The sequence below is a fragment of the Salmo salar genome, chromosome ssa17, assembly GCF_905237065.1.
Source record: "Salmo salar chromosome ssa17, Ssal_v3.1, whole genome shotgun sequence".
NCBI lineage: Eukaryota > Metazoa > Chordata > Actinopteri > Salmoniformes > Salmonidae > Salmo > Salmo salar.
In genome coordinates, this window is record NC_059458.1 from 57403771 (window position 1) to 57431391 (window position 27621).

A 27621-nucleotide genomic window follows, 5' to 3' on the forward strand; every position below is an offset into this window, starting at 1 on the left:
GCAAAATTGGTTTGAGTAAGATGGAAAGCTAGCCAGCCAGGTAAATTAGCCCCTAGCTGTTGGATATCTATTTTCAATATGAAGTGTCCCAGTTCAGTTATTGTTTCCCTGGAGCAGGTCTCCTGGGGCCCCGGACCTCAGGGGGCCAAGCCTACAGAAAATGGGGAGGCGTGGAGATGTCTACTAAGGTCAATGCTATGCTGTTGGCCAAGGGGAAAACTGATGGCTCCTCTGCCACTATCTGATAAGGTGAACATGGGTTAATGTAACTTTCTCTTCCTCCGTCCTGGTCCTGAGGAACCACTGTCCAGGCTTTGGATCCAGCCCTAAGGGTCAACTATCCATTGAGACTCAAACTACAGACTAGATTTTGTTCATACTTGTGTTTGAAAACTGTCCTTTTTGTCAAGTACAAAATATTAGGACACCTTACTAATACTGAGTTGCACCCCCTTTTGCCCTCAGAACAGCTTCAATTCATCGAGGCATGGACTACAAGGTGTTTAAAATGTTCCACAGGGACGCTGGCCCATGTTGACTCCAATGCTTCCAACAGTTGTCAAGTTGGCTGGATGTCCTTTGGGTCGTAACCCATTCTTGAAACACACAGGAAACAGTTGAGCGTGGAAAATCCCAGAAAGTTGCAGTTCTTCACACACACAAACCGGCACCTACCATAGGTGCCTGGCACCTACCATACCCCATTCAAAGGCTCTTAAATCAATCACCCTCAATGGCACACACACAATCCATGTATCAAGGCTTAGAAATCCTCCTTTAACCTGTTTCCTCCCCTTCATCTACACTGATATAAGTGGATTTAACAGGTGACATCAATCAGGGATCATAGCTTTCACTTGGTCAGTCTGTCAAGGAAAGAACATGTTCCTAATGTGATGTACACTTGTACGCACAGGGGTGCTGTCATAAGAAACTGACTGTTAGAAAGTGACAGAACTTCGAGCCCTGTGGATTGATGAGGAATTTAAAAGCTGTCTGGTTGAGGGACGAGGAAAAAGGAGTGATGAATAAGTCTGGCTGCACATCTGATTGAGAAATGACTAAACTGAAAAGAAATTGTATTATGAAGCCAAGATAAGTGACATAACCTATAGTGGAAAAAAGCTTCCGAATACTTTAAAGGTAATTATGGACAGACTAATGCAACTCTCATTGAATCCGACTGCTCATTTATCACAACCTTTTGATGGTGCCAATTAAATAATTACTACTTCATTGGCAAATGTCGGCATGAAATGCCAACAACAAACTGAGCTATCCTATTCATGCATGAAATACCTAATGAAAGAAATGTGCAATTTAAAATTAGTTAGTTTGGGTCAGGTGGAAAAATGTATTGTCCATAAATGAGAAACCACCAGGTATTGACAATTTAGATGGAAAGCTACTGAGGATGGTAGCCTCACGGCCGGCAAGGCTGCTGCCAGTGGCTGCAGATTGACAGGGGCGGCCTATTCTGAGCTAAACTGACCAAGACTCACCTCAAACACCTCACATAATTCTGCCCCAAAACAATGACAATTTCTCTCAACAAGTGGCATATGGGCTTTTTAGGTGATTGCTGATGCCGCCCTTTGATAAGCAGTGCCCACTTTGTCAAAGGCAGGGGTGCCAAATATCGCGCTCTAGCTACTCCTTGTGGCGGGCCGGGCACCTGCAGGCTGATTTTATCATCAGTTGAACTGTGTTTCCTCCAACACATTGGTGTGGCTGGCTTCCGGGTTAAGCGGGCGGGGGTTAAAGAGTGCGCATGACTCGACCTTCGCCTCTCCCGAGCTTGTTGGGGAGTTGCAGCGATGAGACGATCGCAATTAGATATCACGAAATTGGGGAGAAAAAGGAGGTAAAAAAACAAACATAATACTAATAAAAGATTGTGGGAGCTGTACTGTTATGGCTTTTCAACCTCTGCCATATCATGGATTCAGATGTTATGGCTTTTCAACCTCTGCCATATCATGGATTCAGATTTTAAACATGTAAAGTGTGGTGTGCCCTCTACTTTTTTCTATTTTTACTAATGACCTGACATTAAACAAAGCATGTGTGTCTATGTACGCTGATGATTCAACCCTATATGCTCAACATGACTTGCCTAGTTAAATAAAAGGTTACACAGCTAGTGAAATCACTGCAACCCTAAACAAAGAGTTTTAGTCAGTTTTAGAATGGGTGACCAGTAATAAACTAGTCTGGAACATCTAAGAGCATTGTATTTGGTACAAATCATTCCCTAAATTCTAGACCTCATTGAATCTGATCATTAATAATGTTTCTGTTGAGGAGACTAAATTACTTCGTGTTACCTTGGATTGTAAACTGTCATGGTCAAAACATATTGATTCAATGGGAGAGGTCTGTCTGTGATTATAGATGCTCTTCTTTTTTCACACCACACTCCACAAAGCAAGTCCTGCAGGATCTAATTTAATCTTATCTTGATTATTGCCCAGTTATATGGTCAGGTGCTGCAAAGAAGGACCTAGAAAAACTGTTGCTAGCCCAGAACAGAGGCACGTCTTGCTCTTCAGTGTAATCAGAGGGTTAATATCAACACTATGCATGCCAGTCTCTCTTGGCTAAAGGTAAAGGAGACATTGACAGCATCACTTTTCTTTCAATTGGGAGTGTTATATTCCAAATTGTTTGCATAGTCCACTTACACACAGTTCTGACACACACCTACCCCACCAGACATGCCACCAGGGGTCTTTTCACAGTCCCCAACTCCAGAACAAATTCAAGAAAACTTACAGTATTATATAGAGCCATCATCTGTTCCATCTCAGAAATGGGCAGCAAATCTGTTTTAAAAAAAACAGATAAAGCAACACCTAATTGCACAATACTGCTCCCCTATTTGACTTAGATATTTTGTGTGTATATACTGATATGTAGGCTGTGTGACGTTTTAAATGTATGTACACTGGGGCACAAATGTGTTTACATCCCTGTTATTGAGCATTTCCCATGATAAATCCATCCACCTGACAGGTGTGGCATATCAATAAAATGATTAAACAGCATGATCATTACACATGTACAGCTGTGTAATTTCTTCACCATAAATCATTAAACAGGTACACCTGTTTTCATAAATCGCTTCCAACGCCGTTTTAGAGAGTTTGGCAGTACATCCAACCGGACTGCAGACCACGTGTATGGCGTTGTGTGGGAAAGTGGTTTGCTGATGTGAACAGTGTCCCATGGTCGCGATGGGATTATGGTACGGGCAGGCATAAACTACGGACAACAAACACAATTGCATTTAATCGATGACAGTGTTAATGCACAGACATACCGTGATGAAATCCTGGGGCCCATTCTTCCGCTGTAATCACCTCACGTTTCAGCATGATAATGCACTGCCCCATGTCGCAAGGATCTGTACACAATTCCTGGAGGGTGACAATGTCGCAGTTCTTCCATGGCCTGCATACTCCCCAGACAGGTCACCCATCGAGTATGGTACGTACAGGTTGTCTACATTACAACCAGAAACACAATGAATATGATTATATGCTGTATTATGCCAAAGTGTAATAGTAACTCCCCCACCACCATTCTGTTTTACAGGCATGTATATATCGGTTCCCCAAGGACCACGCTGTCATCAAATGTTTTATTGTTTTTAATGTATTTTAATGTTTTTTTTTATGGACTCTTGAAAGATGAGTTCCAATGAGGACTAAAATATCCAAATAAAATGTTTTGTGAAGGCTACCCATGTTATTTTCGATCAACTTTATTTGTACTAAATAGATTGTTACAGTACTACTTGATGACAACTAAGTGTACTTGCTAAAATGGCCCCACTAAAAGTATAGTAAGTGTAGTTTACTTATAAGTAGGGCTGAGCGTTGACTGGAAGCTCAACGTTAAATGGCATTAAATTCTACTCCAGGCAGAAATGAGTGTTTGAATCAGGGAAGTTCTCTCGAACTCTACAAGTCAGGATAGAATGTTGAGTAAAGGCTGAGAGAAGGATGCAGGAAATTTGCTGTGAAACAGGGGCATAAAGGAAATGTGCACTTCTATAGCTCATCTTACGCTGTTCTACACATTTAGCGTTTAGAGAATTTAGCGTTTTTAAAGGTAAAAACTACGTGTTGACTGTGATATGGGCACAGGATTATTTGCTGTCTTGTTTGCTAAATGCAGACCAGCCAACTACGCATTGGCAGTGGGACGCATTTGACACTCTTCTCACGCTTGGAAAAGTACTACTTTTATTGAACTAATTCGTCCATTGTATAGTTGGCGCGTAAACTTTTCTGTGCTCCAAATCTTTTAGAAATCTGCGCCTGCAATTTAACATCACGTGCGTAACCTCTTCATTTTCCCGTCTTGCCACAGCACTTTGAACCACCGCACATTGAAGCATATGATTGGTCTAGTTATGTAAGGGATTGGATGCATGTTTTAAAGAAATGCCCTTCAAGATTGGAGTTGAATGGAGATCAAGAACGTTATCTGCTCAGTTGATAAAACTGTGAAAATAGTATCTCTGTTTTATGTACAATATTGTCAACGAAGTTAGGTTGTTTTTACTCCCGTCCCTATTGCATAAGGCAGCCTTTTGACAGCATGTAGTGAAGTCGATTTAGTGATTTGCATTTAGGCTGTTTCAACGAAAAGGCAGCAGACAGACCTACACTATGTTTTAGCAGGGACGTTTGGTAGGGTGACCTGATTTGTAGCTATGTACATTTTGTCAAATGGACTGTGAACCCTAATGTGTACGTTTGATTGTAGGGGGTCAATAAATAGAAAAGGTATTTGGGTTGGGTGTAGTGGCATATTTAATGTCCTCTTGTCTCAAGGAGATATTTATTTTAGTATGATCAGTGGAACAATTGTCATTCTTAACAATGGGCTAAAATAAAGGGTAAATGCGCCTCAGTTTCATCAGCTGTCTGTGTGGCTGGTCTCAGACAATCCCGCAGGTGAAGAAGCCAGATGTGGAGGTCCTGGACTGGCATGGCTATACGTTGTGGGGGCGGTTGGACATACTGCCAAATGATCTAAAACAACGGGACCGCCCAGACCTATGCATAGAGGATCCACGCTGAGAGGACCTGCATCCAGATCACAGCACCACCCTCCAGACCCCAACCAATCAACTAAACCACACAAACAACAACATTGGACACTTTATGGAACACAAAGCCTTCACTATCTCATCCTGGGATATGCAAGGCCTGAGGTCATCTGCCTTTGGCATAAAGAGCAGGAAGCTGGATTTCACCAAAGAAATCAGAAATACATACATTGTCATCCTACAAGATTAATCAAAACAGGAACATTTTACTTTCTCTCTAGGTTAGAGAGCTGATAGTCTCATCCACCAAACTACCAGGTGTGAAACAGGGAAGGGGGGTATGCTAATTTGGTATAGAGCAGACCTAACTCACTCTATTAAATTAATCAAAACAGGAACATTTTACTTTTGGTTAGAAATTCAAAAGGAAATTATCTTAAGAGAATGTACTGTGTGCTACCGAACTATGTAAACCTGTATGTGGGACAATTTGAGGAAGCACTCCTTTACAAAAAAGAGACACCCCCTACTTTCTAAAGTCCTCGTATGGAAGAGATATATAGATGTCTTTGTGCTCTGGGAAGGAAGTCAGCAGGAACTAAATTAATTCAAAACTCTACTAAACAAGACGTCTGAATACCTCAAATTCACCATGCAGACTGATGAGAGAAAAATAAACTACCTGGACTTACGGATCATCAAAGAGAATGATGCATTACAAACAGACTTATACACAGAGCCCACAGATCGCAATACCTTGCTATGTGTGGATAGTATGCATCCCCTTCCCCTCAAGAATGGTCTACCATATAGCCAGTTATGCAGGGTTAAACAAATCTGTGGCCACCAGACAGATTTTGACAGCAATGCTTAAAAAATACAGAAATTCAAAATGAGGGGCTACAAGGACAAAACTCTTGATGCTGCAAAGACGAAAATATCTCAAAAACTAAGAAGAATTACAAAAAACTTGGAAGAAAAACAACGCAACGGTCTTTTGCACTAAGTACACCAAGGGTTCGGAGAAAATGAAAGCAATCCTGAAAAAGCACTGGCATATTCTGCAATCAGACAAAAAAATCGCACACCTCTTCAAGCAACCCCCACTGGTGGTCTATAAGCATGGTTGCAATATTGGAGATAACTTGGTGAGATCTGACAAGCCCCCTGAGCCCACTCAGACACTATTGACACCCATTCCAAATGGGAACGACACGTGGTTCATGCGCACAGTGCAATAGCACTATTAAAAACATCCTTCAGACACCCACATACAGGTCGAAAAATCCCTGTTAGGGGTGGTATCTCATGCAAGACCAAGGGAGTAATCTATCTCATCACCTGTTCATGTGGAAAAGCCTACGTAGGACAAGTGAAAATACAATTAAAACAACGCATAGCTGAACACTGCAGCTCAATCAGGTGTAAGAACATTGACTATCCAGTAGCAGCTCACTTTGTTAAAGCTAACCATCCAATCTCCTCCCTCAAATACACAGGCATTGAGCATGTTGCTCTACCAAGGAGAGGAGGTAACGTTGAGATCCTACTATTACAAAGGGAGGCTTACTGAATATCTAAAAACATTGACCCCTAGTGGTCTGAATATTGACTTTGATCTCATGCCCTTCTTATGAACAATTCTTTATTTTATGAACAAGTCTTATAAATGTATATATTCTTTCTACAGCTTATAAGCGTACACCTAATATGTTCCCCCTGTTGATGATGCTTATTATGCATTAAGGTTGAACCAAAAGATGACATGTAACAAATATGAAATTAAATACGAAACAAATATGTGAAATTGAATTAAACAATGTGTATGTTGATGCCAATATTATGTACAATATTCAATGATGTTTCTATATGATAACAATAGCCTAATATTTAATTTGCTGTAAACTATTGTTTTTTAACAGTTTCACTAATTCATTCTAATTAACTTAATCATTATGACACACTATTGTCATTGGTTGCACTAATTGCACTGTTTGTCTACATAACCTGGTTCAAGTATTCATGACATTACCCTGTAGAAGGCACAGTGATGCCGAAACGTTGGTAAATACCCAATAAACTACTGGGAGTTTATATATGGAGTGTGCGACTCTCTTTATTTTGATAGTTTATTCGCCGTTAGACAGCACTTCCACACAAACACATTTTTCTGGGGGTGCGCCAGCTCATGTTTTTTTGTTCTACCTATATCCCCACACTAGAATCCCCAAACTTTAATGAAGACAGCTTCTCCATCCTGGAGGGGTAATCAATCATTTTTAGACCCAGGGACATGTACTAGTCTGTAGCGACCTAAATGCCAGAACTGGACTAGAACCTGACACCCACAGCACACAGGGGGACAAACACCTGCCTGGAGGTGACAGCATTCCCTCCCCCATATGCCCCCCTAGGCACAACTATGACAACATAACCAACAAAAACGGGTCACAACTCCTGCAGCTCTGTCGCACGCTGGATATGTACATAGTCAATGGTAAGCTTCAAGGGGACTCCTATGGTTGGTACACCTATAGATCATCTCTTGGCAGTAGTACTGTAGACTACTTTATCACTGACCTCAGTGATCTCAACCCTGACCTCAGATCACAGCAAAATCACAGTCTACTTGAACAGATCAATACTCAATCATGAGGCATCAAAGCCTAAGGAACAGAATAATACTAAGAAATGCTATAGATGGAAGGAATGTAGTGTGGAAACCTACCAAAAAACTATTAGGCAGCAACAAATTCAATCCCTTTTAGACAACTTCCTGGACAAAACGTTCCACTGTAATAGTGAAGGTGTAAACTTGGCAGTTGAAAATCTAAACCGTATATTTGACCTCTCAGCTTCCCTATCAAATCTAAAAATTTCAAACAGACAACCTAAGAAAATTAACAACAATGACAAATGGTTTGATGAAGAATGCAAAAACCTAAGAAAGAAATTGAGAAACCTATCCAACCAAAAACATAGAGACCCAGAAAACCTGAGTCTACGCCTCCACTCCGGTTGAATCACTAAAACAATACAGAAATACACTATGGAAAATGAAGCAACAGCACGTCAGAAATCAGCTCAATGTAATTGAAGAATCTATAGACTAACCACTTCTAGGAAAATTGGAAAGCACTAAACAAACAACACAAAGAGATATCTATCCAAAATGGAGATGTATGGGTAAATCTTTTTGGCCCTATTTCAAAGAACAAACAGTAAAAACATACATGATCAAATACAAATATTAGAATCAACTATTAAAGACTTCAGGAGCCCACTGGATTCTCCAATTACATTGAATGAACTACAGGACAAAATAAAAACCCTCCAACCCAAAAAGGCCTGTGGTGTTGATGGTATCCTCAATGAAATGATAAAATATACAGACAACAAATTCCAATTGACTATACTTGAACTCTTTAACATCATCCTTAGCTCTGGCATCTTCCCCACTTATTGGAACATAGGACTGATCACCCCAATCCACAAAAGGGGAGACAAATTTTGGTCCCAATAACTACCGTGTGATAAGCGTCAACAGCAACCTTGAGAAAATCCTATGCATTATAATTAACAGCAGACTCGTACATTTCCTCAGTGAAAACAATGTACTGAGCAACTGTCAAATTGGCTTTTTACCAAATTACCATACGACAGACCACATATTCACCCTGCACACCCCAATTGACAAACAAACAAACCAAAACAAAGGCAAAGTCTTCTCATGCTTTGTTGATTTCAAAAAAGCCTTTGACTCAATTTGGCACGACGGTCTGCTATACAAATTGATAGAAAGTGGTGTTGGGGGAAAAACCATGTACACAAACAACAAGTGTGCGATTAAAATAGGCAAAAAACACACATTTCTTCCCACAGGGCCGTGGGGTGAGACAGGGATGCAGCTTAAGCCCCACCATTTTCAACATATATATCAACGAATTGGTGAGGACACTAGAACAGTCTGCAGCAGCCGGCCTCACCCTACTAGAATCTGAAGTCAAATGTCTACTATTTGCTGATGATCTGGTGCTTCTGTCACCAACCAAAGAGCCTACAGCAGCAACTAGATCTTCTGCACAGATTCTGCCAGACCTGGGCACTGACAGTAAATCTCAGTAAGACAAAAATAATGGTGTTCCAAAAAAGGTCCAGTACCCAGGACCACAAAGATAAATTCCATCTAGACACCGTTGCCCTACAGCAAACAAAAAACTATACAGTACATACCTTGGCCTAAACATCAGCACCACAGGTAACTTCCACAAAGCTGTGAACAACCTGAAAGACAAGGAAAGAAGGGCCTTCTATGCCATCAAAAAGGAACATAACATTTGACATACCTATTAGGATCTAAAAAATACTTGAATCAGTTATAGAACCCATTGCCCTTTTATGGTTGTAAGGTCTGGAGAAGACGCCCCTGAGCAAGTTGGTCCTAGGGCTCTGTTCACAAACAGACCTCACAGAGCCCCAGGACAGAAACACAATTAGACCCAACCAAATCATGAGAAAACAAAAAGATATTACTTGACACATTGGAAAGAATTAACAAAGAAACAGAGCAAACTACAATTCTATTTGGCCCTAAACAGTGAGTACACAGTGGTAGAATACCTGACCACTGTGACTGACCCAAACTTAAGGAAAGTTTGACTATGTACAGACTCTATGTGCATAGCTTTGCTATTGAGAAAGGCCACCGTAGGCAGACCTGGCTCTCAAGAGAAGACAGGCTATGTGCACACTGCCCACAAAATGAAGTGGGAACTGAGCTACACTTCCTAACCTCCTGCCAAATGTATGACCATATTAGAGACACATATTTCCCTCAGATAACACAGATCCACAAAGAATTTGAAAACAAACCCAATTTTGATAAACTCCCATATCTAGTGGGTGAAATACCACAGTGTGCCATCACAGCAGCAAGATTTGTGTCCTGTTGCCACAAGAAAAGGGCAACCAGTGAAGAACAAACACCATTGTAAATACAACCAATATTTATGTTTATTTATTTTCCCTTTTGTACTTTAACTATTTGCATGTCATTACAACACTGTATATAGACATACAATGACATTTGAAATGTCTTTATTATTTTCAAACTTCTGTAAGCGTAATGTATACTGTTCATTTTTATTGTTTATTTCACATTTGTTTATTATCTACTTCACTTGCTTTGTCAATGTTAACATATGTTTCCCATGCCAATAAAGCCATTGCATTGAATTTAAATTAACATTCAATTCTCTGGCAACAGCTCTGGTGGACAAATTTGTGCAAAAAATTGGAGAGAAATAAGCTTTTTGTGCGTTTGGAAAATGTCTGCAATCTTTTATTTCAGCTCATGAAACACAGGACCAACACTACATGTTGTGTTTAAATTTTTGTTGAGTATATTTTTGTAGCCGTTCATGGGCAGTTTTGAATAAGTCATACAAAAAAGCATTGGATATGAAATGCTCCAGGAATCAAATATATTTTTGGACATTTTAGTATTGTGGACATGTAAGGCAACTCATAAAGACATCATATTTTCTAGAGTAAGATGATGGCAAGAGCCTTCAACCAGTAGGCATAAACCACCTGAATATTGATATCCATTAGATTTCTCTTGAAGGTTTGGTGATTTTGAGAAATGAATTGTTATAACAAGAACATTTTCAAACACCCAGCACTTGGTAAACATAGATCAGGGGTGGCCAACCCTCCTGAAGAGCAAGCATGATTTTATTCCAGCCCTTTTTAAAGTGATAGTTCACCCAAATTACAAAATGTTTGTGTCCTTACCTTGAAAGCAGTCTATGGACAAGGAGACTGCAATCTATTATTTGGTTACTGCCATCAACCATTAAAATGTCCTGGACAAAATCTTGGTGTAGTGGAAACACTCCCTGCCACATGTTGCATACAACATTCCACCTGAGAACAGGGATTAATCCCTGCTTCCAACCTTCCCACCATTTCTAGCATTGGCCTGTCTCCCTATCTCATTTCATTACTGTCTGAATAAAGTGTCAAACCACCTTTTTTTGCATACTTCACCTTTCATCCACCAAAAACTGCAAAGTAACAAGTCGTCCAATTTTGAGTGTTAATTTAATGTTCAAAGCATTCTTAATACACTTGACCTGTGTTTAAAAAAAATGTAATTTTCCACCCTGGTCATAGACCTAAGCCATGTCAAAATACGTAGAAATACGCTTTAAAATAGTAACATTTCCCCCTCTCTAGGGGTTGTGCCAGGGGGCAAGGAAATTCACATAGCAAATCTCTCCAAGCCTTCTTAAAAAGTTGGCAGCTCTGCAAAATGAACAAACAAAGTAGGCAGCAGCATTTATTTTAATCTTTATTTAACTAGGCAAGTCAGTTCATTACAAATTCTTATTTTCAATGACAGCCTAGGAACAGTGAGTTAACTGCCTTGTTCAGGGGAGGAACAACAGATTTTTACCTTGTCAGCTCAGGAATTCGATCCAGCAACTTTTCGGTTATTAGTCCTACGCTCTAACCACTAGGCTACCTGCCACAGCCATAGAAGCACAGTGACATGCCTCAATGCAGTCATATTGGTTCGTTATTGGGGTGTGGCTTTCAGTTGGCTCTTTTTGGCAACCCATCCCGTGAGTTAATCTGTTCTGTTATATTTCATTAAATTGGACTAACTCAGTGCACTGCTTGCTATGAATTCTATATGATGGTGTTTGCATGTTTATGTAAAAAGACTAATGGCCTGTTTGGAACACTGACAAGTAAAGAGCAGTTTTTGTTGTTGTTGCTAAATCTAATTTGGTGGGCCTGGCTCACCAGTGGGCCCACCCTGGCCTACGCCTCTGGTTAAGAAACATAATGTACAATCTAAGGTTACCACAAATGATTGTGACAGAAGGGATATTTCCAGTCATGACCACTCCAGCTCTTAAGGTGGCAGTAAAAACTAATCTCTGACCTGTCTATACCTATTACAGAGAAAAGAAGAAAGAAGGGCTATCGTAAATCGCCACTATTTACATTGCTTTGCGTCCACCGCCTGCTGATTGCCGGTAAAATGGGGCAGGGCTAGGGCAGCTCCATAACGCTTTGCCGAATTTGGAGCAGTTCATAAATGTGATTGTGAAACATAGAAATTACCGGTCGATTAGACACTATGGATCCCAATCGGATAATTCAAGCACTGAAAGGGACGATAGATCCCAACCTCCGGATAGCTGCTGAAAACGAACTCAATCAGGTGGGTGGATGGCCAAAATAACTTTGTTGTTTTTGTTATCAGGTCAGCATGAACCCATTTCCAGAAAGCGTTGTCCGTGTTTATGATTTGGATCGCACTAAGGCCGTGTTTCGGGTTCAATGATTTGTCGTTCTATAACTTATATGTGCATCTCTCTGTTTATTGTGTTGGACACGAAACAGTAGATTGACATTTAATGTAACTAGCGACACAAACTGTTGCACTGGAGAACAATAGAATTTTGAGGCAGTGTGCGCACACTGTGCAGCAGTCCGGAGATGTGGCTGTTCGTGAAACAATGTAACTAGCAAGTGTCCGATTGGATTGTAATTGTAGACATAATGCGCGAGTTGAAACATTGTAACAATTGCAGCAATTTCAGCCAGCGATAGTAAAAGTTTTCAATTTTGATGGGATTTGACCGATCCCAAAACCAAATCTAAATGCGATAGACAAATGCATCTTGTCAAAGCATCTTAAAGGGTCAACCTGCAATTGCTACATCTATTTTTCGACTATAAATTCATGATATGTACCCATTGATTCTTGAAGAATCTCACGAGTTTAGTTCCACTGTCTTACCCCATCAGAGTCCAAAATATAAACTTGTTTCACTCTGTTTGTAAACAAAGGGAAATGTAAACAAACTCTATAGCCTCGTGTTTATTTCATGGATGGTCAGGCCTTGCATCCATAGCTCCGTCTGAATTTAAGAGTAGTTCCCTTTCTCCGTCCACATCCTCCGCTTTTTACTGAATTAGGGGCGGGCAGAACGCGGTGTTAGTTTGAACTGCTCATTGCCTTAATGAAAGATGGGTAACATAAGACTTGTAGCATATGCAGGCCTAGGTCATGATTGCATCACTGAAAATAACTACATCTGCCATAGGCCTGCACTGCCTTGACTTTGCATAATGTCCACTTCAGTAGGTTTATACTAATCAGGACAAATGATTGGTGTGAAATGCCTGTCAGTGATGCAACCAAGTGAAATTAGGGGCTTTTGCTGGAGACAGAATGCTGACTGTTCTGCAGCAGAGGAGGAGGGATAGATGGAGATAAAGCGAGGGAAAGAGAAAGCGTTCGGTACAAAATATCCCTCCTTTTTTAAATTGTTGGTTGCTGGTAATATCTTTGACAGACCATGGATATTTTTTACTGCCTTAAATCTGATAACTGGTCTGGCAAGATTGATGTGAGAGAGAGCGAATAAGCTACATGCTTCACTTGTTCGGTATTTTCCTTGTTCTTCAGTTGGTACTGACCTCAACAAACAACCGGGGAATCCACCTCCTTACACTCCGCTCTGTCGTCATATAACTGTTTTGACCACTGTGCTCACGGTGCGCTGTAGATGTGAAACCGACCGCTGAAGTAGTCAGGAGCTTGACTGTATGTGGTCCCATTTGGGTTGAGCTCATTTTAAAGCAGTGTCTTATTTTGTGTGTTCCAGTCGTACAAGATCATCAACTTCGCCCCCACTCTGCTCCAGATCATTGTGTCTGAACAGGTGGAGTTCCCCGTTCGCCAAGCAGGTAAGAACCCTGTCCCAGAACATTACATACAGACCTGCATCTGGCTGTTTTTAAAACATCACTGGACCAATGCAACAAGTATAAACAACACTGATAATAGTCTCACTTTGGGCCGGTGTCCCGGACACAGATCAAGCCTAGACCTGGACAGAATATCCCTTTCAATGAAGATTCTTCATCAAGCTTGCTTTTTAGCTGCCAAATGAATGAATGAATTGTAAGGTAGAATTGTGTCAGTCTTGCCAGTCTTCGTGATGTATATCTCTGTTCGCCAGCGGCTATCTACCTAAAGAACATGGTGAGCCAGTACTGGCAGGACCGCGAGCCCTCTCTAGGGGAGGTGGTATTCCCCTTCAACATCCACGAGAACGACCGCACGCAGATCAGAGACAACATCGTGGAGGGCATTATCCAGTGTCCCGAGTCTATCCGGTGGGTCCTAACCTCCTTTACCTCCCTTAACCCACTAACCCTTACCTCTTAGGCTGATACTCAGGGCAGGTGGTGCCCTGCTCCGGTCCTCTGCTCTGCTCTACCTAGAGCCTGTGAAATCGTGTCACTTGACTGTATAGGTAGTCTGTGACTACAAGTGCCCAATGAAGAGCGATGGGAGGATCATTTAGTGATGGCATGTTATAGAAAGAATACAATGCTGATGTATGTGTGTGTATTCTCTCTCCCAGGGCCCAGTTGACAGTGTGTTTGCGAGCCATCATAAAGCACGACTTCCCCGGGCGCTGGACGGCCATAGTGGATAAGATCGGCCTGTATCTGCAGTCTCAGAGCAGTGGCAGCTGGTACGGCAGCCTGCTGGCCCTCTACCAGCTGGTCAAGACCTACGAGTGAGTCAACCAACCGGAGCTGTTTGTCCCACCTGAGGACCCGTCTTTCTCACTAGTGATCAAGTCATAACGATGCTGTGCTTTGAGACACCATTTTTAGTCCAAGTTTAGTAGCTGTCGTGTATAAGCTGAGTGATATAAATGATTATTCCATTTACACTTTTTAGTCATTGCACCCAGCTTGTTGTTGATGACATCACATCTGCGTGCTGTCTCCTGCTGATTGTCTGTGTGTGTGTGTGTGTGTGTGTGTGTGTGTCAGGTATAAGAAGGCGGAGGAGAGGGATCCGTTGCTAGCAGCCATGCAGATCTTCCTGCCCCGTATACAGCAGCTCATCACCCAGCTACTGCCTGACAGCACCATCTTCTCTGTCCTCATACAGAAACAGATCCTCAAGATCTTCCACGCACTCGTACAGGTGAGAGAAGGGACTGTATGTGTGACTGACTGACTGTGCGTGCGCAAGTGTCTGTGACCGACTGCATGTGGCATGCGTGTGCACGTTTGTGTGATACTAATACCAGCGTGACTCTATTCTGCTCCTGCAGTACTCCCTGCCTCTCCAGCTGATTAATAACACAGTCATTACCCAGTGGATGGAGATCCTCAGAGCTGTTATGGACAGAGATGTTCCCCCAGTAAGTTTAATTTCATCCTTCTTCATTGTGTAGATCTGCCTGCCTTCTGCAAATTCTTCTACCTATGTTGTTTATTGAAGGGGAGTAGCGAACCTCTGTGTGTGTGTGTGTGTGTGTGTGTGTGTGTGTGTGTGTGTGTGTGTGTGTGTGTGTGTGTGTGTGTGTGTGTGTGTGTGTGTGTGTGTGTGTGTGTGTGTGTGTGTGTGTGTGTGTGTGTGTGTGTGTGTGTGTTTGTTAGGAGACGTTGGAGGTGGATGAGGACGACCGTCCTGACTTGGTGTGGTGGAAGAGTAAGAAGTGGGCCCTACACATCATCACCAGACTGTTCGAGAGGTGAGGGGTCACGGAGATGTATTTGTGTGTTGATGAATTTGAATGTAGGTAGATGTTGGTGTGAATGTGTTTGTGGATCGTAGCCTTTCCCCCATCTAACCGTGTTGTCCTGTACTGGTGTGGTAGGTACGGAAGCCCAGGCAACGTGACAAAGGAGTACTTTGAGTTTGCAGACTTTTTCTTGAAGACGTACGCTGTAGGGATCCAACAGGTAAGAGTTTGTAACACTCTAAACATGACATCAAGCCTTGAATATATATAGATGTCTGTTGTCTACATCTACCAATGTTGATGTATGTGTGTGTACAGTGAGGGGGGAAAAAGTATTTGATCCCCTGCTGATTTTGTACGTTTGCCCACTGACAAAGAAATGATCAGTCTATAATTTTAATGGTAGGTTTATTTAAACAGTGAGAGACAGTGTGTGCAAACCTGGTGGCCAACTACAAGAAACGTCTGACCTCTGTGATTGCCAACAAGGGTTTTGCCACCAAGTACTAAGTCATGTTTTGCAGAGGGGTCAAATACTTATTTCCCTCATTAAAATGCAAATCAATTTATAACATTTTTGACATGAGTTTTCCTGGATTTTGTTGTTGTTATTCTGTCTCTCACTGTTCAAATAAACCTACTATTAAATTTATAGACTGATCATTTCTTTGTCAGTGGGCAAACGTACAAAATCAGCAGGGGATCAAATACTTTTTTCCCTCACTGTATATGAGCAGCAGCAGTCTTCTGTTTAGTCTGACCCCGTACGATCTGATGTGACCTCGTCTCTGGGTGGTCTCCTTCAGGTCCTGTTGAAGGTGCTGGACCAACACCGACAGAAGCAGTATGTCACGCCTCACGTCCTCCAGAAATCTCTTAACTACCTGAACCAGGGCCTATCTCACTCCCTCACCTGGAAACACATGAAGCCGCACATGCAGGTGGGTCACACACACACATACACACAGGCATTCTCTGAACGACCTGAACCAGGGCCTGTCTCACTCCCTCACCTGGAAACACATAAAGCCGCCCACGCAGGTGGGTCAGACAGACACCACTACACCTGTACCCCCTGTCACACGTTAATAATAATGGATTGGATTTCTATCTATCTCTCTATCTCTATCTCTCTCTCTCTCTCGCTTCTCCATCACAAATGTGGGATTATGTGAAACTACACCTTGTTATACCGTTGTTATGTTTGTATAAGGTTGTGACATTACACTTTGGATTGAGTTACAGTATGTGGCAGGTGATGATCAAAGTTAAATTTGTCTAATCTTTACGTCAGCATTTAGATCAGCTGTTTTATACACTTAGTAATTGAGCTAATCTGAATACTGCTATGCTTCTGAAAACGATGTTACAATTCCACTTCTATTAGTTAGTAGTTAAGCTGAGTGTGTGTGTGTGTACTGTGTGTTCCACAGACCATCAGCCAGGAGGTGATCTTCCCTCTAATGTGTTACAAAGACGAGGATGAGAAACTGTGGCAGGAGGATCCATACGAGTACATCCGCATGAAGTTCAGTGAGTACACACACGCTCCTAGAACTGAATCAGTTAGTAGTTACGGAGGTAGTGGGACATTGTATGGTCAGTATACATAATCACATGTTAGATTGAAACTGTATGGCTTCCATAGAATAGACATACAGTAAATTGTGAGCTCGGCTGGGTTTCTTTCTCTGTTCCAGATGTGTATGATGACCATGCCCTCCCTGCCACTGCCGCCCAGAGCCTCCTCTGTAAAGCAGCCCGCAAGAGGAAGGAGGTGAGTGGAGAACCACACTCGAACCTAACAAAAACTACCTAACAGTCCTAAATAGCTTACTTTCCTCATTTCCTTTCCTTAACTGAGTCTTCTCTGATATGACTTGCATCACTGCTCTGTCCCCCCCTCTTCCCAGGTTCTTCCCCAGATGATGGAGTTCTGCCACCAGATCATGATGGAGCCCTCTGCTGACCCCCGCAGGAAGGATGGGGCACTGCACGTCATCGGCTCACTGGCCGAACTCCTGCTGAAGGTCAGCAGTGTGTCTCTGTACTTTCCCCTCTTGTTTTATTACCTGTTTAGTCTATATGTGACTGAGTCTTCTCTTCCTGTTGTCGTCCTGTAGAAGCGGGTGTACAGGGAGCAGATGGAGCTGATGTTACAGAACTATGTGTTCCCTCTACTCAACTCACCTCTGGGATACCTCCGGGCCAGGGTGAGAGAGACACACACACACGCGCTTTCACTCCAGGGCCCCTCTAACCCAACTCTTCTCATGGAGCTGAGAATGGGTGTGGAACATGATTGTGTGTGAGCAGTTCTTCAATCTTTAAAATGGCTCCTTCCCTCTTTATATCTACAGTCCTGTTGGGTGCTACATTCCATACAGTCCATCCATGTGAGTCAGAATGGTCTGTCAGTCCTGTTTTATATAGATTAAACATCCCCTTTCTGCATTTCTTTACCCCCCCCGCTCTTTTACTTACTGGCCATCTTCGGGCAGGAGAATGTGTTGGGAAGCACCACTGCACATTTTGGTGACTGGAAGTGGATAGGGCTGATTTTTACATGATGTGGATAGGCTCCAAACTGATAGCGATGCCCATCCGTGTGGGATACAGATCAGTGATTGTAACCCTGTGTTTGTCCTCAGTCGTGCTGGGTGTTGCATTCGTTCAGCCCGCTGCGTTTCCATAATGAGTTGGTCCTGAGGAATGCGGTGGAGCTGGTTAAACAGGGCCTCATAGCAGACAAGGAGATGCCCGTCAAGGTGGAGGCTGCTATCGCCTTGCAGACACTGGTCAGCAACCAGGAGCAAGGTCTGAGGTTCACACACATGCATGGACGTACACACAGACACACACACACACACACACACACTCTGAACCCTCTCTCCCCCTCTCTTTAGCTAAGGTCTACATCAGGCCCTACATCCGGCCTGTCATGCAGGAGCTGCTCCACGTCATCAAGGAGACAGAGAACGATGACCTCACTAACGTCATTCAGAAGATGATCTGCGAGTACAACCAGGAAGTGGCTGTCATCGCCGTTGACATGACCCAGAACCTGGTGCGCCTCCACTGTCTTGCTCTACTGTTTAACTGTGTGTGTGTGTGTAAAGGTGTCTGCATGCTTCCTATCTGAAACAGTTTGTGTGTAAAGGTGTCTGCATGCTTCCTATCTGAAACAGTTTGTGTGTAAAGGTGTCTGCATGCTTCCTATCTGAAACAGTTTGTGTGTGTGTGTAAAGGTGTCTGCATGCTTCCTATCTGAAACAGTTTGTGTGTAAAGGTGTCTGCATGCTTCCTATCTGAAACAGTTTGTGTGTGTGTGTAAAGGTGTCTGCATGCTTCCTATCTGAAACAGTTTGTGTGTAAAGGTGTCTGCATGCTTCCTATCTGAAACAGTTTGTGTGTGTGTGTAAAGGTGTCTGCATGCTTCCTATCTGAAACAGTTTGTGTGTAAAGGTGTCTGCATGCTTCCTATCTGAAACAGTTTGTGTGTGTGTGTAAAGGTGTCTGCATGCTTCCTATCTGAAACAGTTTGTGTGTAAAGGTGTCTGCATGCTTCCTATCTGAAACAGTTTGTGTGTGTGTGTAAAGGTGTCTGCATGCTTCCTATCTGAAACAGTTTGTGTGTGTGTGTAAAGGTGTCTGCATGCTTCCTCTCTGAAACAGTTTGTGTGTGTGTGTAAAGGTGTCTGCATGCTTCCTGTCTGAAACAGTTTGTGTGTGTAAAGGGGTCTGCATTTTTTCTTGAGGCAAGCCAAAGTCGGTAGCGGAGAAATTCTGCACCTAACATCTTCGTTAGATGTAAAATTGCGTGACTAAGATCTCCTCCTTTTTTTTGTTAGATTAATTCGGACTATTTTGGCAACGGTGTCTCAAGACGGACAAACAGTACTATTGTCGCTTTTTTTTCTCGTTTTTCAAGCAAAGGTCTTTTAAGCCAGCACAGCCAAACCGAAGCATGCGAAAGCCTTAACACCCCGTGTGTGTGTGTGTGTGTGTGTGTGTGTGTGTGTGTGTGTGTGTGTGTGTGTGTGTGTGTGTGTGTGTGTGTGTGTGTGTGTGTGTGTGTGTGTGTGTGTGTGTTCCCAGGCTGAGATCTTCACCAAGGTGCTACAGAGTGAAGAGTATGAGGAGAGTGAAGACAAGACAGTGATGGCTCTGGGGATCCTCAGTACCATAGACACCATACTCACTGTTATGGAGGACCACAAGGAGGTGAGACAAACTGGATACTCACTCACACATTCTGCAGATGTGTACACACACACACATGCGCTCACCCTATTCCAAATCTAGTCCTCTGAAGCTCCAGTTGAATGTCTGATGATTGGTGATTGATTTGCTCCCTCTTCCCTGCTTTGTTTGAACACACAGTGTTATTGAGCATGGCGTGAATGTTATGTCAGACTAGGGCTGTGACGGTCATGCAAATTTGTGTGACTGTAATTGACCTGCCAAATGACTGTGCTCACCGTAATAACCGTTTTTCTTTTATGCATATTTGTTCCTCTCCGCTCCTGATTGCATGTGCCGCCATAGAAATAGAATGAATGGGTGGACTGGCGGCCATTGCGAGTGTACCCATAGAAGTAATAACAGGAAGTGTTTAACCATCAATATGTGCTGTGATTTGTTGATTCAACTCCACTGACATTACACAAAATACATTCCATTGCATGAGCCACATCAGTTAACATCATTTGAATGAACAAATTACATTTCGGCAAGGAGCAACAAAGTTTCATAACGCTGTTACGAGTCCATGTTACCGCGGGAAACGCTCAACCGCGGGACTGCCCTGCCGTCCTGTCTTCAGCCAGCTGTTCGTTCCACTTCTTTTTTTTCCTTCCACATTTTACGGTTATGACTGTTATTTTCATGGAGGTCTTCATCCGTAACCGTCGGTTATACGGCAATTGTGCCAGCCCTATGTCAGACCGATATTAGCCTGGGATCAATAGATGATCTTTGACCTTTTGATGCCTGTATCTTTCCTCTCTCGCCCTCTTGACTGCCTCTCGTTCTTTCGTTATCATGTTCTCTCTCTTCCCCTCTCTCCATCTCCCTCTCTCTCAGATCACTCAGCAGTTGGAGGGCATCTGTTTACAGGTGATAGGCCTGGTGCTGCAGAAGCCCATCATAGGTATGGCAGGTGTGTGTGCTCACGTCACTGTCTGTTTTTGTGTGTACACACGTCATTTGTTTCCTGTGTGTGTCTATTCCTCTCTGTGACCTTTAGTGTGCGTGTGTGCTTTTCACACACACCTTACACAATAACCATATTCATCTCACTTTCCTGTTCCTCTTTTGTGTAACACCTTGTCCATTTCCGTCTCACTATGAACACGGTCTAATTGTCATAAGCTGTTCCCCTTGCACTTCCCAAATCCCAGATGACCAGGCACCAGTCATGCCTGTAATTGGCTCGTATGTGTGTGTGTTTCTGGGTGTGTAATCCCATCTGTGGTGTGTGTGTGTGTGTGTGTGTAAGGAGAGAACACAGCTCTATGTTAATGAATGGATTATGTGATAACCTATTATAATGACAGTTTCCTTCAGGAAGAATCAATGTGGAAGATTATTTATCTGTCAAAGGGAAACATCAATTCTATGGTCTGTTTCCTCCTCTTCTCCCTCCCCTCCAGAATTCTACGAGGAGATTCTGTCCCTGGCGTTTGGGCTGACCTGCCAGACCATCTCCCCTCAGATGTGGCAGCTATTGGTGGTGCTCTACGGGGTCTTCCAGCACGACTGCTTTGACTACTTCACGGGTACAGTACTGAGTCACTGGTCAACAGTCACCTGCCTGTTAGTGAGAGTATTGGGCTTACACACCTGTCTAGATGAACATTGAATATCACAGTGAATGTAATGTCGAATAGCATGATGGTGACGCTGATGCTTGCCCAACACGATGATGATCACGGTCTGTTCTCTTTCAGATATGATGCCTCTTTTGCACAACTACGTTACCGTGGATACAGACACACTCCTGTCCAACCCCAAATACTTAGAGGTCATATACACCATGTGCAAAAAGGTAGGTGTGTGTGTGTGTGTGTGTGTGTGTGTGTGTGTGTGTGTGTGTGTGTGTGTGTGTGTGTGTGTGTGTGTGTGTTTGATAAAGTGTCCCATGTTGACCTTTGACTCCTGTGCTGCAGGTGCTGACCAGTGATGCAGGTGAGGATGCAGAGTGTCACGCTGCTAAGCTGCTAGAGGTCATCGTCCTCCAGTGTCGGGGGAGGGGCATCGACCAGGTGAGCGGGACCGCGAAGGCTTCTGGGTAGTATTTAAGGGTAGACGTGGTCCCAGTTCAGCCCAAATCAGTTCGCTTTCCCTTTCCATACCCGGAATCTCCCGTTGGGAGGGATGATCGCTATCAATATTGTATTGATTCTTCTCTCTCACCCCCCATGTGATCTGCCACAGTTTTAATGATCTTCCTGTAAATGTCAGCCAGCCATTACCCAGTCAACAATAGCTATCTCTTGTTCTCTCTCTTTCTCACTCCCTCTTCCCCTCCAGTGTATCCCCTTGTTCGTGGAGGCTGTGTTGGAGCGGCTAACCAGAGGTGTGAAGTCCAGTGAGCTGAGGACCATGTGTCTGCAGGTGGCCATCGCTGCTCTCTACTACAACCCAGCCCTGCTCATCCACACGCTGGACAACATGCACTTCCCCCACACCCCACAGCCCATCACCGCTCACTTCATCAACCAGTGGATGAATGACACTGAGTTCTTCCTGGGGTGAGTGTATAAACTAAGCCATACGCCCTACATCCTAATCCATGTACACAGTGGCTAAACAACGTCCCCTAAACCATGTTCCCTAAATACTACCAGACCCATACTGTACACAGTCCACTTCATCAACTATATTGTTAGTCATCACTGAGTCACACTGTGGTCTTCCTATAGCAGTGTAAAATAAAATATGGGATATACAGTATTTATACCTACTACAGTACACTATACATGATTTATTCACCACCTACCTGTAGTTCATTCTTTCTCCCTCTCTCCACTCTTCCGTCTCCCCAGGCTCCATGACCGGAAGATGTGTATCATCGGACTGAGTGTTCTGATGGAGCTACCCTCCAGGCCAGGGGTGGTAGAAGGGGTAGCGGCTCAGATCGTCCCGAGCGTCCTGCTCCTGTTCCTGGGGCTCAAACACCTGTACTCCTCCCGCCTCCTCAACAAGCCAGACCTACTGGCCTGCACTGGGGTACCGGAGGAGGACCAGAACGGTGAGAGGAGGAAAACAGGCGACAGAGGTGGAGAGGAGACAGGATAAATGAGAGAGGAATGGAGAGAACAGGCAAGAGAGGAGGAGAGAAAAGGAAAGGAGAGATGCTAATACTGCTGAATCAAACCCTCTTCTTGGAAGCCATGGGGTAGGGCCAGGGATAATGTAACATGGTAGAAGATTAAGACACTGCTAGCCCGAGCTATGGATGTGGTAGGAATCGGTCCTCAGCTGTTCACGCGTGTTGCTTTACACATCTATGGCCAGGTTTCAACACCTCTGGACCTCTCTCTCTCGCTTGACTTCTCACTCTGCCTTCAGGTCATATTAGTTGCACTACATTTCCCTACATGCCGCAGGGCAGCTGTGCTGGCATTCCTCAGTCAAGTGTAAAGAACGGCAGTGTACAGGAGAGGTTAGGATGAAGGAAATTGTTATGTATGTTAGCTAAGCAGCTGTTACTGTACTTGGGTATATTAAAATGGCACTAAGAAAAATTGTGGTCATTTCTTTATATTCAATCTGTTATTCTATGTGTGTGTGATTCTCTGCGTCTGTCTGTCTGTCTGTCTGTCTGTCTGTCTGTCTGTGCTGCGTCCTTAGAGGAGATCCCCAGTGATGAGGATGAGGTGAATGCGAACCGTAACACCATGATGCAACAGCAGACCTGCACACCCGTAGGCCACGAGGACGATGAGGAGGAGGATGATGATGATGAAGACTACTGGGATGAAGAGGGGCTGGAGGGGACACCCCTGGAGGAGTACAACACGCCCCTGGACTATGACAATGGAGAGGACGAGTACCAGTTCTTCACCGCTGCCCTACTCAGTAAGCAGTTACACATCTACACACACCAACTCACACACAAACGCACACACAGCTACTTGTGCGCACACACACAGAAAAAAGGAATATGCATGCATGCATACATGTATGCGCACACACACACGCAGGCATTTTCCCCTTACTCTGTCCTGTGTGTACTATAGGGGTCCAGAACACTGACCAGCCTTGGTACCAGTCTCTGACCACGCCCCTCAGTGATGACCAGAAGAAACAGCTGCAGGAGATCTACAGCCTGTCCCAGCAGAGGAGGAGCACCGCCGCCAAGGGCCAATGGTGAGGCAGAAAAGAGGACCAAGGGCCAATGGGGAGAGAGGCCAATTGGGAAAGAGAAGAGGGCCGAGGGCCAGTGGGGTGAAAGAGAAGAGGGCCAGTGGAGGGAGAGAGGACAGAGGGCCAGTGGGGGGAGAGAGGACAGAGGGCCAGTGGGGGGAGAGAGGACAGAGGACCAGTGGGGGGAGAGAGGACAGAGGGCCAGTGGGGGAGAGAGGACAGAGGACCAGTGGGGGGAGAGAGGACAGAGGACCAGTGGGGGGAGAGAGGACAGAGGACCAGTGGGGGAGAGAGGACAGAGGACCAGTGGGGGAGAGAGGACAGAGGACCAGTGGGGGGAGAGAGGACAGAGGGCCAGTGGGGGAGAGAGGACAGAGGGCCAGTGGGGGAGAGAGGACAGAGGACCAGTGGGGGGAGAGAGGACAGAGGACCAGTGGGGGGAGAGAGGACAGAGGACCAGTGGGGGAGAGAGGACAGAGGACCAGTGGGGGAGAGAGGACAGAGGGCCAGTGGGGGGAGAGAGGACAGAGGGCCAGTGGGGGAGAGAGGACAGAGGACCAGTGGGGGAGAGAGGACAGAGGACCAGTGGGGGAGAGAGGACAGAGGGCCAGTGGGGGGAGAGAGGACAGAGGGCCAGTGGGGGGAGAGAGGACAGAGGGCCAGTGGGGGAGAGAGGACAGAGGACCAGTGGGGGAGAGAGGACAGAGGACCAGTGGGGGGAGAGAGGACAGAGGACCAGTGGGGGGGAGAGGACAGAGGACCAGTGGGGGAGAGAGGACAGAGGACCAGTGGGGGGAGAGAGGACAGAGGGCCAGTGGGGGGAGAGAGGACAGAGGACCAGTGGGGGAGAGAGGACAGAGGGCCAGTGGGGGAGAGAGGACAGAGGGCCAGTGGGGGGAGAGAGGACAGAGGACCAGTGGAGGGAGAGAGGACAGAGGGCCAGTGGGGGGAGAGAGGACAGACGACCAGTGGAGGGAGAGAGGACAGAGGGCCAGTGGGGGGAGAGAGGACAGAGGGCCAGTGGAGGGAGAGAGGACAGAGGGCCAGTGGAGGGAGAGAGGACAGAGGGCCAGTGGAGGGAGAGAGGACAGGGGGCCAGTGGGGGAGAGAGGACAGAGGGCCAGTGGGGGGAGAGAGGACAGAGGGCCAGTGGGGGGAGAGAGGACAGAGGGCCAGTGGGGGGAGAGAGGACAGAGGGCCAGTGGGGGGAGAGAGGACAGAGGGCCAGTGGGGGAGAGAGGACAGAGGACCAGTGGGGGGAGAGAGGACAGAGGACCAGTGGGGGGAGAGAGGACAGAGGACCAGTGGGGGGAGAGAGGACAGAGGGCCAGTGGGGGGAGAGAGGACAGAGGGCCAGTGGGGGGAGAGAGTGGGGGGAGAGAGGACAGAGGGCCAGTGGGGGGAGAGAGGACAGAGGGCCAATGAGTTGGGAGCTGGTGAGGCTCCCAACCAGGGTGGAAAATACAAAATACAACAAGAGTAAAAGGTTGCTGATTTAAACATGTATTTTGACAAGCATGCTGTATTTTCCATTATGTTGAGTCCTAACACTGTGTCATGTTGTTTCAGAGCTGTGAGGGACATGGCTGGAGGCCTGGATGGAAGGAGGAGTAGCAGCAGAGTTCTGGCCTGATCTGAAGTGGATTTAAAACACACCATGAACTGTTTCAGTCCAGATCAGACCAGATCTAACTAGACTTTACTGATCCCACCAAGACCGGGCCATCTAGATCCATAACTGAACTGGGTGGAGACCCACCAGATACCATAACACCAGGACTTTACACACTTTACGGTTCACATCCCAGACCGTAATTGGACCACACCCACCCGTGTGTGTGTGTGTGTGTGTGTGTGTGTGTGTGTGTGTGTGTGTGTGTGTGTGTGTGTGTGTGTGTGTGTGTGTGTGTGTGTGTGTGTGTGTGTGTGTGTGTGTGTGAGAGAGATATTGATGTCCTACTCTGTATCACTGACCAGCGAATTCATCTTCTAGTACAGTGCAGTCCTTGGGTCTGTGATTCTGCAACTGAATGAATGTAACTATTGTACACAAAATCTCTGTTTCTTTATAGCCTGGCTTTTGTATGGTCTCGAGAGGACTGGCCAGATGTCCTTGGTTGCCATGGCATCAATCAGAACCGTTTGTCAGTTAGTCTGAACCAAGTCTGTGGTGCTAATGGACGGACAGACAGACGTGTTTGGGGTGAAAGGTTAAGGGTTAGGGGTCAGTGACCTTTGACCCACGGGGGGGGGGGGTTCCTTTCACACTGATGAAATGTATTGGGGGCAAGATGCTGGGAGGAGAGCTTTTGTTTGTCTTTGTTTTGTTTTTATATCTGTTTTCATTTAACTTAAGAAAATCATAAACGTTCATGTAACATCTAGCCCAGTGCTTTTTCCTGTTATGTTACTATAGTGAGTGTTTGGAGGTTTGTGCTCCTCTGTCTGCAGGTGTGTGTGGGGGTTAAGACTTATATTGATTTCGCACAGAGAACATGTGGATATTGCGGTAGCTGAAACTTTGCGTCTTTGAGCATCTCTTCCTGCTCTGTTGAATCAATACCAGGTCAGAGTTCACTGCTGCGATCAATCCTCATTTATAAAACATCCAGCTCAATAACACAGAGATGGATTGAACAAGTACTGTAACATCATGCAGGTTAACAGTATCAGCAGGAGTAAATACATTTTCATTTACAGGCTTCTCTCAGGGCCCTGTTTAGATACTTTAAAAGGGATTCCTCCCTCCATGGTTCTGACACAAGACAGAGGGAATAACATGGTGAAATCTGGCTTTCACCAGTCCACCAACTATCTGGACTTGGGTATCAAATTCAAATCACAGCTGGGAATCTCTCCATACCAGACAGTTCTTTCTCTCATGTCCCCAGCTGTCCAGAAAAGTTAGCCAACTCTGAAAGGAGTTTCCTCTGGAATGGTAGAGATGTCCAAATACCACAGGGCTTCTTTCTGCATTTTATAGTCAGTATTTGATTCTCTAGTGGAGTTGGAGGGCTCTGCTTGCAGGGTTGGGAGTCAGATCCTGATGTTTCAGATGGGACGCTTGGATGGGTTTTGGCGAGGCGACGGTGCTCTCCCTCTCTCTCTCTCTCTCTCTCTCTCCCTGTGTTAGTATTCTGTGTGTGTTCGGCTGCAGTTTGTATGTTCTAGCCCACTGCAGTTTGTACTGAAGACTGTGTGTGCAGGACAGTAAGGAGCAGCGTTGAAGAGATGTCGAACTCTGGACGGTGAAACATGACTGGAGTAGGGGGTGGGTTATTTGTTGTTGACTAGTGTCTGGAGTTGTTTCTCTCCAGAAAATGTTCTGTTGCAGTCTGCCTCTGCAATTAAGCACTGCAGTGAATTATGTTCTCCAACAAACACCCTCCCCCTCTCTCTCTCTCTCTTCATTTCTATTGGTCTGTATGACTGAGTGACAGTTTTCTGTAGGTGATGTTGCACATACCTGACACTTCCAGGCCATGCTAGGATGCTGTTGCGCAAATCTGCAGTCCCACACCAGTAGAGGAGAGAGAGCGAGCGGCGTAGAGACCCAGTATAGAAAGTACCAGTCAGAAAGAGTGATGCTGATCCCTGCGGGTGATTGTG

General features: G+C 44.8%; 1 protein-coding gene across 2 annotated transcripts; it reads left to right on the top strand.

Annotated features, from left to right (window-relative positions):
* The first annotated feature begins 12063 nt into the window (after positions 1-12063).
* Positions 12064-26396, top strand: LOC106576166 (importin-8). Of its 2 annotated transcripts, none has more exons than XM_014153130.2 (25): positions 12064-12299; positions 13753-13834; positions 14110-14266; positions 14518-14676; positions 14939-15095; positions 15226-15315; positions 15554-15648; positions 15775-15859; positions 16446-16580; positions 17073-17172; positions 17340-17416; positions 17553-17669; positions 17763-17852; positions 18291-18456; positions 18546-18706; positions 19738-19863; positions 20725-20800; positions 21294-21419; positions 21591-21688; positions 21810-21905; positions 22174-22394; positions 22689-22894; positions 23497-23724; positions 23886-24015; positions 25582-26396. In XM_014153130.2, coding segments are annotated over exons 1-25 (3063 nt in total). In that variant the 5' UTR covers positions 12064-12215; the 3' UTR covers positions 25583-26396. The 2 variants fall into 2 exon arrangements, with proteins under 2 accessions (XP_014008605.1, XP_014008606.1); XM_014153131.2 differs by having other exon boundaries at positions 20725-20791.
* The last annotated feature ends 1225 nt before the right edge of the window (positions 26397-27621 follow it).